This window comes from Silene latifolia, chromosome 1, assembly GCF_048544455.1.
Source record: "Silene latifolia isolate original U9 population chromosome 1, ASM4854445v1, whole genome shotgun sequence".
Lineage (NCBI taxonomy): Eukaryota > Viridiplantae > Streptophyta > Magnoliopsida > Caryophyllales > Caryophyllaceae > Silene > Silene latifolia.
Genome location: NC_133526.1, coordinates 186,765,948 through 186,782,675, shown reverse-complemented (window position 1 = coordinate 186,782,675; position 16,728 = coordinate 186,765,948). Strand labels below are relative to the sequence as shown.

At 37.3% G+C, this 16,728-nt stretch overlaps 1 protein-coding gene across 1 annotated transcript; it reads right to left on the bottom strand.

The window, feature by feature from the left end:
* Nucleotides 1–279: 279 nt before the first annotated feature.
* Nucleotides 280–723, bottom strand: LOC141588965 (secreted RxLR effector protein 78-like). The gene has a single exon (XM_074410250.1). The coding sequence runs from the start codon at nucleotides 721–723 to the stop codon at nucleotides 280–282; it is 444 nt and encodes a 147-aa protein (XP_074266351.1).
* Between the last annotated feature and the right edge of the window lie 16,005 nt (nucleotides 724–16,728).

Sequence of the window (16,728 nt, the reverse complement as noted above, 5' to 3'; positions counted from 1 at the left end):
TTACCTCACCAATCTCTTCAATCTTTGCCTTTTCACTATTTGGCAAACTACCCATCTTTCCTTCACATTTTTCATAAGAAGAGAACCATTGTCTTCTTCCACATATGTGATAGGAAGTTCCCGAATCTAACACCCAACTCTCACTCGGTTCCTTTTCACCATGAACCATTAAGAGCTCACCATCATCAACTTCTGCCATAGCTGCAACCCCACTAGCACGAGTCTTTTTCAACTCTTTCAAATCTTCTTTTGCCTTAAGACATACAGTTTGTATATGGCCTAACTCATTGCAGTATTAGCATGAAGACCATAAAGTCCAGCAAATTGATTAAGAATGAGTTTAACAGCTTCAACAGAGGGAACATCCCTCCTAGTAAAGATCATCAAATCATCATCAAAGATCAGATGATTAAGATTGAGCCTTGAACACTTAGGGTGATAGGAGACAAGTGGCTGATCACAATGTTTCCTGAGATATCGAGAAAGGACTTCCATGCTTAGCAAAAATAAATAAGGGGAAAGAGGATCTCCTTGCCTGATCCCACTATTCCCTTGAAAAAAACCAGACAACTCACCATTGAGTTTCAAAGAATACCAAGGACTTTGGATGCAACCTAGCACCCAATCAGTAAATTGCTTAGGGAAGCCAAAACCAGAGAACATATTGGCAACAAAATCCCATTGGAGAGAGTCAAAAGCCTTCCTTATGTCCACTTTGATCATGCATCTAGGAGAAATGTTAGCCCTATTATATCCTGTTGAGTTTATGGATTCAAGTACCTAAGAGGGGGAGGGGGTGAATTAGGTACTCTTTTAAAAATTTTAACTTCAACTTTATTGGATTAAAGTAAGTTAAGTGAACAAAAGAGATTAGAGGATACTTTGAATAATATTGAAAGATTGAACAAGTATCACGATGAATGTTTGTCAAGTATGAAAGCAACAATCGTTCGATCGTGTATCTATTTGTCTCGGTTTGTGAAGTATGACTGCAGACCAAATGCGACAAAGATGATGAACTATTACTTCTAAGTTTAAGCGAAACAAAACAAACAAACAAAGTATAAAGCAAATGGAAATAAAGTAAGCACTTGAACACGAGATTTTTGAATTGGTTCGGCAAGAAACTCAAGTGCCTACGTCCAATCTACCTTTTTATTACTTTCCTTTAGTGATCTACTCCGAAAACTAAAAGACCCTTGTAATAAAAGACGCCAACCTACTCCGGTTGCAAAGCTAGTACAAGAACTACTCCGTTCTTATGACAAGCTAACTCGCAATCTACTCCGATTGCCAACTCACAACCTACTCCGATTGTCAAGAGTAAAAGACTACTCCGTCCTAAACTCTACTAACACACTTAGAATGTAAAAGGATCAAGTTTCCACTAACACATTCTTAACAAATAATAGAGGTGGACAACTTTTACAAGATCAACAATTCTTAAGCAAGAGAGTTTAGTATAGAAAAGCAACAGTAGCCACGATCGTAGAAATCAAGACACTTGAAGACTTTTAAAGGATTTTGCAAACAAACACGATTTTTAAGCTTTTTAAAAATACTTTGCAAATATGGAAGAATTAAATCAGAAAAGTCTTGGGAATTAATGAAGGAGGGACTCGGTATTTATAGAGGAGGTGAGTGAAGGAGTTTCTAGGGTTTTGAAGGGTCAAAGACCTCACATGTGAAGGGCAATAGCAACCACCTAAAAACTTGCACCAAAAGGGAGTCTTTTGCAAAGGTAAGAATAGAGAAAGAAGGTTTGAAAGATAACCTTAAATGCTCATGCATTTTCAGAAAACAAAGGATGTGAGACAAGTCACATGATGACAAGTTAACACAAATAAGGCAAAAAACAACTTTTGTTTTCTTAAAAACCAAAGGATTGAATTTGCATAAAGAGGAAACATTTTGAATAATTCAAACCACTCTTTATTGGATACTTCCTCCTTAATAAAAATCTGAATTTTTATATCTGAAAAATATGAGTCACGTGAAAGCATTTGAAAGATAAAAGGAAGTTTCAAGTTTTTACGAGTTGTGGCACAGTCCACTCAGCTGTTTACTTGTAGAAGCAACAGTCATCTGGACTGTTTCTATTACTCTACTATACTCTACTTTCTTGCTTGTACATTAGATGACACTCGACTAAATACAATGGGATTAATAACAACTTCAACACTTCTTAATCCAAGCTTGATTACATCATTAATCCTGAAAAGGTAAACTAAGATAACACAAATCAAATGGGCATGTTATCATCAACATAAGGAACCCAACAAATTCCCCCTTTGATGATGACAAGCCCCAAACGAATGTATAAGCAATGTAAACACCTTGATTCAAGATTTTTAACAAGCAAGATCAAATGATAGAGAAGGGACAATATTACCTTACCAAGGGCAAAAGCTAGAATCAAACTATCATGACAATTTTACATTGCCCCAAACAAGAATCAAGCTAAGAAGGTTAGGCAAGACATTAGTTTAATCAATAAGCAAGGAGATTTAAAGCATGAGTTTACCTTTTCCCCCTCTTGACATCATCAAAAGGATAGAGATGTCACAAGCATTAGAGTGCAAATAGTCATAAGAAAACACAAAAAGACACATGTAAATGTGACAAGGTAACAAGGTCAACATCAACAAGGATTAAGCATATGTTAATCAAAGTTCAACAAAGCTAAATAGAGTTTAACATACACCACCAAATGTTCAAAATAACAAGCAAGAAAACAAGTCTTAGAAAGGCACAACCAAGGTGAGGCAAAATAAAAGGGCACGGGTAAAATGTTAATAGGCCGAGAGGAAAGGGAAAGGCTAAGGGGAGGAGGCTTGTTCACCATCCGAGCCACTACCCAAAGGATCATCATCCACATGAGCATCTTCACCACTTTCTTTTGTTGACACAAGGGTGGAAATGATATCCACCTCTCCACGGATGAGGTCCAAAGTAGAAGCAAGAGCCGAGATTGCCAAGTCCTTTTGACGAGCATCTTCCCTAATCCACGCACCCAACTCAGCCACGACATTAAGCACTTCCCGCATATTTCCCGTATTCACTTGACTTGATGACCCAACCTCCGGGTCCTTCTTAATTTTCACAGAAATCAATTCATCATTTTCAATTTTGATCAACATCTTCCCCATTTGCCCATCACTCATAACATCACACATATCCAACGAACCCAAGCTAGTATTCACTAACACCCCTTGTGCCTTGAGCACAACCGATAACCACATTCCATAGGCTAAGTGAATCAAGCTAGAAGAAGGTCGACGAAGCTTGGTCGAAATGAGTTGAAAACGTTTAAACATTAACCCGACTAGGTTCACCTTCTTATGAGTAGCAATATGATAGATTAAGTATTGTTGGGCTATGGTGAGTTTTCCCCTATCACCCGAGGGGTAAATAGACCTACACAACATGTTGAAAATAATTCGAAGAGGAGGTGGGATTTGGGTGTTGCTTACGGGTCCAGGAGAAACGGTTTTGGGACAAACGGTTTGAGCAATGCTAAGAGGGGAGGCATATGGTAAGGCAACCCAAGTTTCGGAGGGGAGTTTGTCATAGCCTCCGACTGGAATATTAAGAGCAGTAGCGAAATCAGATTGAGACAATTTAAGGGGCTTACCGTTCACCTTAGCCGTAAGAGCCTCACCCGACTTCTCAACCCGAACCGTTGCAAAGAACTGAATCACCTCGCTCACAAACACCGGCTCACGCATTTCCAACAGCTTCTCCCAACCTTGAGCTAAAACCATATCACGGATGAGTGAAAGGCGGGGGTCAAACCAAGTTTGGTTGTAAACCCGAGGGGAGTGAATAGCTTTGATGTTCATTAACCTCTCACAATTTTTATAAATGGAAGTAGGGAGGTCAATACTCTCAAGGTGATCCCAAACCACGGCCAAGTCCCATTTTGAGGTTAGGGAGACCGGATCAGAGGGAGCAAGGTATACAAGCTTTTTCTTCAGTGGTTTCGATTTTTTCTGAGGAGGTTCACTGGGATTTTCAATTGAGGTATCAACAATGGGGTTTTCGATGTTACTTTGCTCAACATTTTCTGAGATTGGGGGTAATTGGGATGATGAGGCTTTTTCTTTCCTTTTGTTGGTCTTTTTCGCCGGAGTCGGGTCAGACTCGCCGGACTTAGACGGATTCTCATTTAAATCGAATTCGGTCTCTTCTTCAACATCTTCAACAATCACTGGTTCAGAGGAAGAGCTTGGAATAGAGGAGCTTTTCTTTCGACCACCTCGTGTGCGCCGTCCTACCATAGTGGCGATAGGTATGTCGTCGGATGATGGAGGGGCAGTGGAGTTCGGTGATGATTGTGGGTTAGGTGGATCTGGGTTTGTTGAAGGGGTCGTGTTTGAGGTTTGTGGAGGGAATGCATAAGATGTTTTGACTGGAGTCATGGTTGGAGTTGGTCATGTAGGCGGATTTGATGTGACAGGGGAGGTAATTTTTGTGGGTTTGATGGGTATGATTGTGTTAAAGGAGGTTTTTACCATTGTGGGTTAAGGGTAGGTTAGCTTTGATGGAGTTAATGGATTTGGGAGATGGAAGGGTAAGTGGGTTTAGGCGGTTTGGACGAGTAGGGATAGGTAGTGGATTGAAGTAGTTAATGGCCCATTTAATGAGGTAAGTGAGGTGGTTGGCCCGACTAGACAAAATTTAATCACTCGAAATAAAAACGCAAGGTAGCATATAATAAACGTAAATTTAGATATGAGGTTGAGTGATTACCGACTCACAAATACGGTGTCAATTTTTGGTCCAAACATGATGTCAATGCACTTAGAACACTTAATAACATATATCCAATTTTAATTTAATCAATTAAGGAATTTTGTAAAACTCACACTAAAAATCACAAGCTATTAATTAACCCAATTTCTAGTCTAAATTTCTCAAAATGTTCTCTTGCAAGTGGCTTAGTAAAAATATCGGCAATTTGATTTTCGGTTTTGCAAAAGATAAGTTTAATATGTCCTTTTTCCACATGATCACGAATAAAATGGTGACGAATATCAATATGTTTGGTTTTAGAGTGTTGAATAGGATTTTTGGAAATATTTATTGCACTCGTATTATCACACATTAAAGGAATGGAGTCAAAAATAATACCAAAATCCAAGAGTTGTTGTTTTACCCAAAGGAGTTGAGAACAACAATGTGCCGCACTAACGTACTCACTCTCGGCCGTAGAAAGAGCTACCGTGTTTTGTTTCTTTGAGGCCCAAGAAGTCAAGCAAGGACCCAAGAACGTTGCAATTCCGGAGGTGCTCTTTCTATCTACCGTGCACCCCGCATAGTCCGCGTCCGAAAAGCCTATAAGATCAAAAGGACAATGTAAAGGGTACCATAGGTAAAGATTTTGTGTTCCAATCAAATACCGAAGAATTCGTTTAACGGCTTTGAAATGTGATTCTTTTGGATTTGCTTGGAACCTAGCACATAAACAAACACTAAAGAGAATGTCGGGACGACTTGCGGTCAAGTAAAGAAGTGAGCCTATCATACCTCTATACACCTTATCACTAACATTCTTACCGAGTTCATCTTTGTCCAATTTGGACCCGGCTACCATAGGTGTATCATGAGGCTTACCATTAGTCATCCCAAATTTCTTAAGCATTTCCTTAATATACTTTTGTTGATGGATCATGATTCCTTCATTAGATTGCTTAATTTGGAGCCCAAGGAAGAATCCTAGCTCACCCATCATGCTCATTTCAAACTCCGATTTCATTAGTTCCGAAAAATATAAGTAAAGGAGTTCATTTGTTGCACCAAATATAATGTCATCAACATATACTTGTACAACCAACAGTTCACTGGATCATTGCTTCAAGAACAATGTTTTGTCAACGGAGCCTCTTTTAAAACCATTTTCAATAAGAAACTTAGACAATCTATCATACCAACATCTTGGTGCTTGTTTTAAACCATAAAGAGCTTTGTCTAATTTGAAAACATGGTTAGGCAAGTCATTGTTCTCAAAACCCGGTGGTTGCTCTACAAAGACATCTTCTTCCAAATATCCATTTAAGAAAGCGGTTTTGACATCCATTTGGAAGAGTTTAATGCCTTTGTGAGCCGCAAAAGCTATAAGCAATCGTATGGCCTCAAGTCTAGCTACCGGTGCATAGGTTTCATCGTAATCAATACCCTCTTGTTGGTTATAACCTTGCACCACTAGTCTAGACTTGTTCCTTACAATTTCTCCCGAGTCATCAAGCTTGTTGCGAAAGACCCACCTAGTACCAATGACGGTACGATTAGGCGGTCTAGGGACTAAGTGCCATACCTCATTTCGTTTGAATTGATTGAGCTCATCTTGCATGGCAAGCACCCAATCTGCATCAGTCAAGGCGACTGTTACATTTGAAGGCTCAATTTGAGATAGGAAGGCATTATGGACACAATACTCATTGAGGTGAGCGAGATTGTTGACGGATGATCTTGTTCGAATTCCCGAGTTAAGATCACTTGTGAGATTAGTGAGTGGATGAGAGCTTTGATGTTTCCACTTCCTTGGAACAATGGTTTCTTGTTCCCCCTCAACAAAGACATCGATCACGGATCTGTTTCTATTGGCCTGAAGGTTCTTCATCCTCACCGATTTGGGTTACATCGATTACGGAGGTGGATGCAACAGATCGTTGGGTCTGTTGCTTCCAGAGAGGAATCAGAAGTATTACGTGTTCCCCCTGAGTTGCTGCTCTCCTTTGAAGGTGACAGTCTCTGTGTCTGTTGCAATTCAGTGTTGGGAGCTTCTTCATCCGTGAACACGAAGTCTTTTCGAACAAGACCAATCTCAAACTCATCATCCTCGTCCTCATCATTATCATCCATGTTTTGTACCTGTCCAAGCACACTAGATTCATCAAAAATGACATGGATACTTTCTTCAATTAACAAGGTTCGTTTATTGTAAACTTTATAGGCCTTGCTTTGATCGGAGTACCCAATAAATACTCCTTCATCACTACGTGGATCGAACTTACCCAAGTTGTTTTTACCATTGTTGTGAACAAAACATTTGCTTCCAAAACATCTAAAATATGAAATGTTGGGTTTTCTTCCACGTAATGATTCATAGGGAGTTTTATTTAAAATACTCCTTATCATGACACGATTATGAATGTAGCAAGCGGTATTTACCGCTTCGGCCCAAAAGTTCTTAGGCAACTTACTAGTTAATAACATTGTTCTAGCCATTCCTTCAAGGGTTCTATTCATCCTTTCAACCACACCATTTTTTTGTGGGGTTCTAGGAGCCGAGAAGTTATGGTCTACACCATTGTCATCACAATAAGCACCAAATGATGAGTTTTCGAATTCGGTTCCATGATCGGTTCTCATTGAAACAAGTTTTAAACCAAGTTTATTTTGAATTTTTCTTAGCCAAATTAGAAACTCATCAAATGTCTCATCCTTAGAGCTTAGGAAGAGTGCCCAAACGAACCTAGAGTAATCATCAACAATGACACACACATAACGACTACCACCTCTACTTCTAGTTCTCATAGGTCCACACAAGTCGATATGTAAAAGTTGCAAAGGTTGAGATGTACTCATAATTCTTTTGGATTTGAAGGAACTTTTAACATGTTTACCTCTAGCACATTCATCACATACTTTATCAATGTCAAATTTTATATTAGGAATGTCTTCAACTAAATCAAGTCTTTTAAGGGTATTAAGAGTTTTTGTACTAACATGACCAAACCTTTTATGCCATAACCAAGGATCATTGTTCATTACACTCATGCAAGACATGGTGTGACCGGATAGAGAGTTCAAATTAGTTAAGTAAACATCTTTGACACGTCTTCCTTCGAGTATTAGTTCATTAGTAGTGGCATCAAAAATTCGACACATATTAGCACGAAATTCAACGACATTACCCTTATCACAAAGTTGAGAAATGCTAAGGAGATTATGTTTCAAACCTTTGACAAGCCGCACATTGTCGACACAAAGTAAGGATGACTTACCAACTTTTCCAATACCAATTACTTCACCTTTCTTGTTGTCACCAAACCTTACCGTGCCACCATCATATGCTTTAAGTGAGAGGAATTGGCTTCTATCACCCGTCATGTGACGAGAGCATCCACTATCCAAGTACCAATTGCGGCCGCCTCTCACCAAGCCCTACACAAGATTAGTTTTTGAGTTTAGGAACCCAAATGAATTTGGGTCCCTTTTTGTGATCAACATAACTTGTGGTGTCTTTCTTAATGTTCATTTCATTTAATGCTTTGGTGTTCTTGTCAATGTCATCAAATCGTTTTGTACATCCATTAAAAACATGACCATTGTCACCACAATAATTGCAAATGATATATTCGGGAAGACCTACATACTTCCTTCCTCTAAAATCGTTTTTAGGCTTCGGATGCAACAATCATCGGTCGACTGTTCCATTTGAACCCCAAACCAGCAGTTTTATCACATTTCTCGGTTTGATTCGTGAGGAAGTTTAACACGGTTTGACTTCCTTCCCATTTATCAGTGATGTTCTTAGCATTAACAAGTTCATTGGTCAAGTCATGGACACGTGAAAGAAGATGCAAATTCTTTTCTTTTTCTCTTTTAAGTTCATCATTGTTAACACTTTCTATGGACAATCTTTTCTCAACAATGAAGTCATGGGTGTGATTGTTGAGTTTAGACACAAGATAAATGATTCTTTCTTTGGACTCTTCATACTTAGATGTCATCTTGTCAAGTCTTTGGTTTAGATCAACGATTTCATCGGATCTATGATGAGGAGAAGAGCTAGAAGTGCTACATTCGGGCATACCCTTTTGAAAGAAGGTAAGCCTATCATGGAGACCTTCTATTTCATTCTTGAGACAAACAACCTCACTCTTAAGACACTCGTTTTCATTTTCCAACCATTCACTCTTTCTTTTAAACTTGTCTAAATCATGGTCGGAAAACAGTCTTAGACACTTTTTTCTCTCAAGTCTACAACTTCAACTACAAGGTCATAGATCTCATTTTCAAGATCATCTTTGTCCTTCAAAAGATCATCACGTTCCTTGGTTAGTGAGGAAACTTGCATCACCAAGGTAGTGTTGACATTTTCAAGGTCAGAGACGTCCGTGGGTGTCGACCTAAGACGTTCTAGTTCTTTAGTCAAATGTTTGTTTAACTTGTTGACTCTTTTAACTTCATCATATGTCTTAGAGGTGACAGTGACACAGTCTGTTGCTTTTAGTTCATTTTTCAGATTAAAGTTTTCTTGAGCAATTTCCTCAATCTCATTTTGCATTATATCAAGCTTATTAGTTTGAGACCGACACTTATCAAAAAGTTGGTCAAGAAGCTTACATACTTTCTCTTTGGAGTAAGTTCTAGCCTTGGCCTTTAGATGATTTACCTCGTTGTCGGAATCGGAGTCGGAATCGTCGGGATTAGCCATGAGGCATCTTAAGTGTTCAAGTTTTGGGTTTTTTGAGACTTTTTCTTTACCATGATTTGCAAGACACATTTTAGCCTCAAGTTCCTCCTCGATGAGTTCCTCATCTTCCTCGGAGTCGGACATTCCCCATATAGCACTCATGACTCTATGTTTATAGTCCTTTTTAACCTTTTCTCTTCTTTCCTTAGATTTGATTTCTTTCCACTTGGGACATTCTTTAATTTGATGAGTTTTATCACCACATTTAAAACATCCCACGGTGGAGGTAGGTCGTTTCTTAGGAAAACGTTTTTTCGAGTAATTATTAGTGAACCTTTTGTTACCTTGTCCATTGACCAACCCGGCTAAGTTCCTTGTGAACATAGCAAACTCGTCTTCCTCCTCATCTTCTTCATCACTTGGAGAAGATGTGAGGGCGAGACTCTTTCCCTTTGATGACTCACTAGAATGCTTATCGAGGTTAAACTCGTGAGCCATTAGTGATCCCATTAGTTCATGAAGAGATAGGGTTGACAAGTCTTTAGCTTCCTCTATGGCGGTGACTTTAGGTTGCCATTTAGGGGTTAGACTACGAAGGATTTTTCGAATGATGTCCTCGGACTCGAAATTCCTTCCTAGACTTTGAAGCTCATTAATAATACAAGAAAAACGAGAAGAGAAACTATTTAAAGACTCGTCCTTTGACATTCTAAACATTTCATATTGTTGCATGAGAAGGTCAATACGGTGTTTTCTTACTTGGGACGTCCCTTCATATGCAAGTACAAGGGAATCCCAAATAGATTTTGCCGTAGGACACCCGGAGATTCGACTAACTTCCCCCTCACCAACACAACGTTGAAGAATCGACATTGCTTTGGAATTCTTTTCGGCAAGCTTAAAGTCGTTCTCATTGTAATTTCTTTCCTCTTTTGTCTTGGTGAAACCGTTAAGAATATCGGTTTCCTCAATGGCAAGAGGTCCATTTTGGATGATGTTCCAACATTGATAATCGATACTTTTGATGTAATGTTCCATTTTGAGTTTCCACCATCCAAAATTCGAACCGGTAAAGACCGGGATCTTGGAGTGTTTCTCGGAATCCATTACCCACGAATCAAACTCTAAGGCGGTTAGCCTCGATCAAGAGCACGAGGCTCTGATACCAATTGTTGAGTTTATGGATTCAAGTACCTAAGAGGGGGAGGGGGTGAATTAGGTACTCTTTTAAAAATTTTAACTTCAACTTTATTGGATTAAAGTAAGTTAAGTGAACAAAAGAGATTAGAGGATACTTTGAATAATATTGAAAGATTGAACAAGTATCACGATGAATGTTTCTTTGAAGTATGAAAGCAACAATCGTTCGATTATCTATTTGTCTCAGTTTGTGAAGTATGAAGTATGACTGCAGACCAAATGCGACAGTATGATGAACTATTACTTCTAAGTTTAAGCGAAACAAAACAAACAAACAAAGTATAAAGCAGCGGAAATAAAGTAAGCACTTGAACACGAGATTTTTGAATTGGTTCGGCAAGAAACTCAAGTGCCTACGTCCAATCTACCTTTTTATTACTTTCCTTTAGTGATCTACTCCGAAAACTAAAAGACCCTTGTAATAAAAGACGCCAACCTACTCCGGTTGCAAAGCTAGTACAAGAACTACTCCGTTCTTATGACAAGCTAACTCGCAATCTACTCCGATTGCCAACTCACAACCTACTCCGATTGTCAAGAGTAAAAGACTACTCCGTCCTAAACTCTACTAACACACTTAGAATGTAAAAGGATCAAGTTTCCACTAACACATTCTTAACAAATAATAGAGGTGGACAACTTTTACAAGATCAACAATTCTTAAGCAAGAGAGTTTAGTATAGAAAAGCAACAGTAGCCACGACTGTAGAAACTGAAGACACTTGAAGACTTTTAAAGGATTTTGCAAACAAACACGATTTTTAAGCTTTTTAAAAATACTTTGCAAATATGGAAGAATTAAATCAGAAAAGTCTTGGGAATTAATGAAGGAGGGACTCGGTATTTATAGAGGAGGTGAGTGAAGGAGTTTCTAGGGTTTTGAAGGGTCAAAGACCTCACATGTGAAGGGCAATAGCAACCACCTAAAAACTTGCACCAAAAGGGAGTCTTTTGCAAAGGTAAGAATAGAGAAAGAAGGTTTGAAAGATAACCTTAAATGCTCATGCATTTTCAGAAAACAAAGGATGTGAGACAAGTCACATGATGACAAGTTAACACAAATAAGGCAAAAAACAACTTTTGTTTTCTTAAAAACCAAAGGATTGAATTTGCATAAAGAGGAAACATTTTGAATAATTCAAACCACTCTTTATTGGATACTTCCTCCTTAATAAAAATCTGAATTTTTATCTCTGAAAAATATGAGTCACGTGAAAGCATTTGAAAGATAAAAGGAAGTTTCAAGTTTTTACGAGTTGTGGCACAGTCCACTCAGCTGTTTACTTGTAGAAGAAACAGTCATCTGGACTGTTTCTATTACTCTACTATACTCTACTTTCTTGCTTGTACATTAGATGACACTCGACTAAATACAATGGGATTAATAACAACTTCAACACTTCTTAATCCAAGCTTGATTACATCATTAATCCTGAAAAGGTAAACTAAGATAATACAAATCAAATGGGCATGTTATCATCAACATAAGGAACCCAACATATCCTTTAACCAATGTTTGAGATCACATAATATTTTCAAAGATGCTCCTACCCTTGATAAAGGCAGCTTGCTCAACACCAACAATGGAAGGAAGGATACTTTGAAGCCTGTTAGCCAAAATTTTACTGATTGTCTTATAAAAAATAGTACAACAAGAAATTGGTCTATAATCAGTGACAACATTAGCAATGGCCTTCTTAGGAATTAAGGAAATAACAGTAGAGTTAGATTGCTTAGACATGTGATCAGATGAAAGAAATGATTCACAGCTTTACAGAAATCCTTTGCAATAATCTGCCAAACAGATTTAAAAAAACCAGCAGAAAATCCATCAATACCAGGACTACTGTTAGAATCCATACCAAAAAGAGCATCTCTGATTTCAGTAGTTGTAATCTCCCTAGTCAGGGTAAGGCTATCAGAAGGAGTAACCATATTACCAGCAGAAATAAAATCAGTATCCAAAGCAGTAACAGGAGAACTTTGCCCCAGCAGGTCCTGATAAAAACCTGTCCTCTAAACCCATTTGAGCCGCACGGTTTAGGCTTGGGAAATGGGGATTTGGTTCCATGCATCTCCTCTTAATCATTTATAGTTAGTTGTGTTTGTATTTTCCTAGGTTTAGTAATTAGTTGTAGCTTTTCCAATAAAGGTCTTAAATTAAAAGGTGAAGATAACTAGACTAAGGATAGTTGTCATCTTAAATAAAATGCACAAAACACCATAATCCATTGGATTAGGCGTATGGTAGTAGGCTATATAAGGCCATTTTATGTACTTGTTTTAACATCTTTTGTTGAATAAAAATTGAGATTTTTTCTCTAATCTTGTCTTATTATTTTCGTGTAGCTTACATGAGTAAGAGGACGCCCAAAGGCTCGACGAGTTTCGAACCTTGCCTCGAACAAAGGACGCGATCCCGAGTTTGAGTGGGATTACTTGACGCGTATCGAGTAATCCACCCATTGGTCGATCTATAGATCTAGATAGAGCAAATATCCCCTTTTATTTATACAAAGTCCTCACATAAAAACACAAAAACAAACAACATGTCAAACCCTTCCGCTCATATGCACCAAAAGTCTAACGCTTCCGCGCTATACGCATCAGATTGTCATGATTGTCACAAGAATGTAGGTTGATCAACATATTCTCTCCATTATTCCCAAACAAAAACAAAACAAAAAAACCAAATGGAAAAAAAAATCATTAAAAAAAATCACAAATAAATTGGATTGTTCTTATGTTGTGAAATGGATAGGAGAAGCTACGTGCCCAAGAGCCATGTTAGCTACTTTATCCTCGATTATTTGAAGCTACTTTATCAACATATTCTCTCCATTATTTGATGTGAGGGTTTTATACCGTCTTTACCAACCCAATTTTTAGCTATTTTATCCTCGATTTATGATATTTATTGTTATTTTAGCTCACTTATGCATTTTGGTAGCAGTTGCGTTGTTTAGATGTGTTTCTACGCAATTTTGGTTTAATGTGTAGGTGTCGCGATCGATCATCGTGTTCCGAGTTTTGGAAGTGAATTGGACATTTCTACACTAATGTCTTGGATAAAAAACATGTCAATTAATGGGTTAAGAAGAATCAAATGCTTGTGGATTGAAGCCAAGTTGATAAGTGCATAATTTACATTGTTTTACCCCATATATTAGCTCCATTTTACATGTCATTTAGCACTTATCATAGTGTTTTGAGCTAATATTTGTTATTCTAGTTGCAATTGCTTATTTCCACATGTTTTGTAGGAGTTTAAGCTTTTAGGAGCTAAAATCCAACAAAGATGCAAGCTAGAGTGCAAAAGCTAAGCAAGACCAAGTATTAGACTAAGTGTATGAAGTTGCATGGGTTTTTGCATGAAGATTTAATGAATTGAAGTAAGAATTAAAAATGAAGTCAAATGCAAAAGTCAAGCCCAAAATGAAGGTCCAAATTGAGGTGAAAGCATTGGATGCTAAGGAGCTTTGGATGCTAAGAATAAGAAGCATTATCGGGTGATTAAGGGAGCATTAAAGCATGAAAATAGAGATTCCTCGAGCAATTAATCGAGGAATTAAGAAGAAATGCCCAGATAACCAAGCCCCCGATCAGGGCTGGCAACTCCGATCGGGGTTGACCCTCTCTTGCTTTTTTACGTTATGCCCCTATTTTCTTATAAATAGGGGCCTTAATCCGTCATTAGGGTTATCTTTTCTCACGTCTTATATACTCTATAATAGCCTTAAGCAATATTTCTCTCATTAGTTTTCATATTTAGTTTCAATATCGTTAAGCATTTGATTGTTAAACATTTGGTTATTCAAGCATTTGGTTCTACTTTGTTCTTCTTTGCAATTCAAGTTCCATTTCCATTACGGTATTCCTATTTCTAGCTTACCCTTTTACATTTTTATCGCATAGTTTATCATTAGCACTTTTATTATATCACATTAGTATTATTCTTATTTTATGTTTCACCTTACATCATTTCTACAATTATGTCTAGCATTTTATTCAACAAAGTTTATAGTTTACATTACATCATGAGTAGCTAATTTCCCTTAGTCTAGGGGCTAGGGAAGCCATGCAAAATCAAATATATAAAATGATAAATTAAGTTGAAATAATATTGTCTAATTGTTTCTATCACATGTTTGCACCTTAACGTTTAATCTATGTTTAAATGCCTTATTCATTGATTAAGTTTGTTAATTCGTTCTAAAAGTCGAGAGGCATGAAATCGGATTAGACTAAGCATGTGTAGTAGGACGACCTAGTCATAAACGAGAGTTTCTCTAGGACCCGGTCTATGGTTGACACTAATATCGTAAGGTGGGTGTCTCTAAACCTAAACAATTGACAATGTTATTATTACCAAGTTTAACATAATCATATATTTACCTTTACATGTGTGACCCGACCCCCTAGACTCCCTTTTATCATATAGTTTACATCTTAATATTTGTTAATCAAACCAAACAACAAACAAACCCAAACGAAATCGACCTTGATAGAAATCTTTCCATAGCATTTCACAACGCAATTCCTGTCTCCTTGTGTTCGACTCCTATTACTACATTAATTTGTGTCTAGGGTAATTATCTTTGCATAGGTGTACGATAGCCTATCACAAGTCAAGTCCCAAAGCAAGTCAAAGCCCAAAAACTAAGGTCAAAGCAATGAAGCATCACAAGGAAATGCCACTCGGAGTGGCAAAACAAAGACTCCTGAATTTCTAGCCACTTGGAGTGGCTCAGCATTGGGTTCCGCATTGGATTCCAACAACTCCTTAATTATCCTTGATTTTGGCAATTACGCTCATACTTTATGAGACTTTATGGAGGTGATTTGAAGACCCTATATAAGGAGATGTTGTTGATCACTTTCCATATACTTTACATACTTTCTCTACCTTTTAATCATTAGAATACATAAACAAGTTCCAATTTGAAGTTTGTTTTTATCATTTGTATGGAGGGCTAAGTTCTACGTCTTGGAACAAGTTCTTGAAGCCAATAGTTATTGAATTGTAAGACTCTTATTTTATTTCTATTTCATTGTTTGAATATCAAGTTTAATTTGGATTATTGTTGGTTTGTTAATTATGCATCTAGAATGATCAACTAGTTGTTATTATTTAATTAACCATTGCTAGATTAGGTGAATGAATCTTTTGTTTGTTTACCTATTCCATTGTAGCAATTATAATTCATCAAGTAGTATGCTAATTCATCATTGTTGAGTTATAAATGATTAAACTTGTATGAATCATAGTGAAGCATCGGTTGTTTTCTTTATTAATTCATCTTTGCTAAATTTCATTGTTTTATTCTACAATCTTGATACGATTAAGCGCTTGACTAAATTGACAATTTTGTAAGGGTTATTTGTTTACGCTTGTAACTAATAACTAATCTTATGTGGAATTAGAAGTTAACAACTTCATAGCAAAGTATTCAATAATGAAATAGATTAGAAGAGTCAATGATCAATTAATAATTAGTTGGTGGAAATTACTTGGTCAAAGAATTATTCTCATATTTGTTTACACATTCAATTATTTATATTGTTCTTACATTTCATTGCATTAGTTTATTAGTTTAGTAGACTTAAATCAATCAACATATCAAAACGTCCCATTTGGTTACTTAACTTTTGCACACATTTAATCAACATAAACACCTTCCTCGTGGGATCGACCCCTACTTATACTTGCTACTAGTTTGAGTTTGTAGTGGATAAAAATACTAATTTGGAGACTCACGATAAGTCTAGCCAATCTTCAATAGCGAGAATAACAAACAGATCAAATCAGAATGTAGCGGAAAATTAGTAGACAAGCCCTGTTTTTTGTGTATAAGTAACTAGCTTTTTTACAAACCTATGTTTTACTACTTGTATGTATTCTTATCTTTGTCCCTACTGAATCCTATCTAGATGGTTTCATCCTACATTTACTATGCTATTTCGGTACTTGTACGTCCTCGCACTAACGCTATATTATAACATTTAGCCTGCCGAAGGTAGTAGTGTACCAATGTCGTTCAGTCTGTTAAATGGTAGAGTCCAACTTCGTAAAGTAATTCGCCTGCCATTCTAAGGCCAAGCAC

What these genes read in the sequence shown, in the direction of transcription:
- LOC141588965 (XM_074410250.1), bottom strand. Translation starts at nt 723, where the DNA reads ATGATCAAAGTGGACATAAGGAAGGCTTTTGACTCTCTCCAATGGGAT.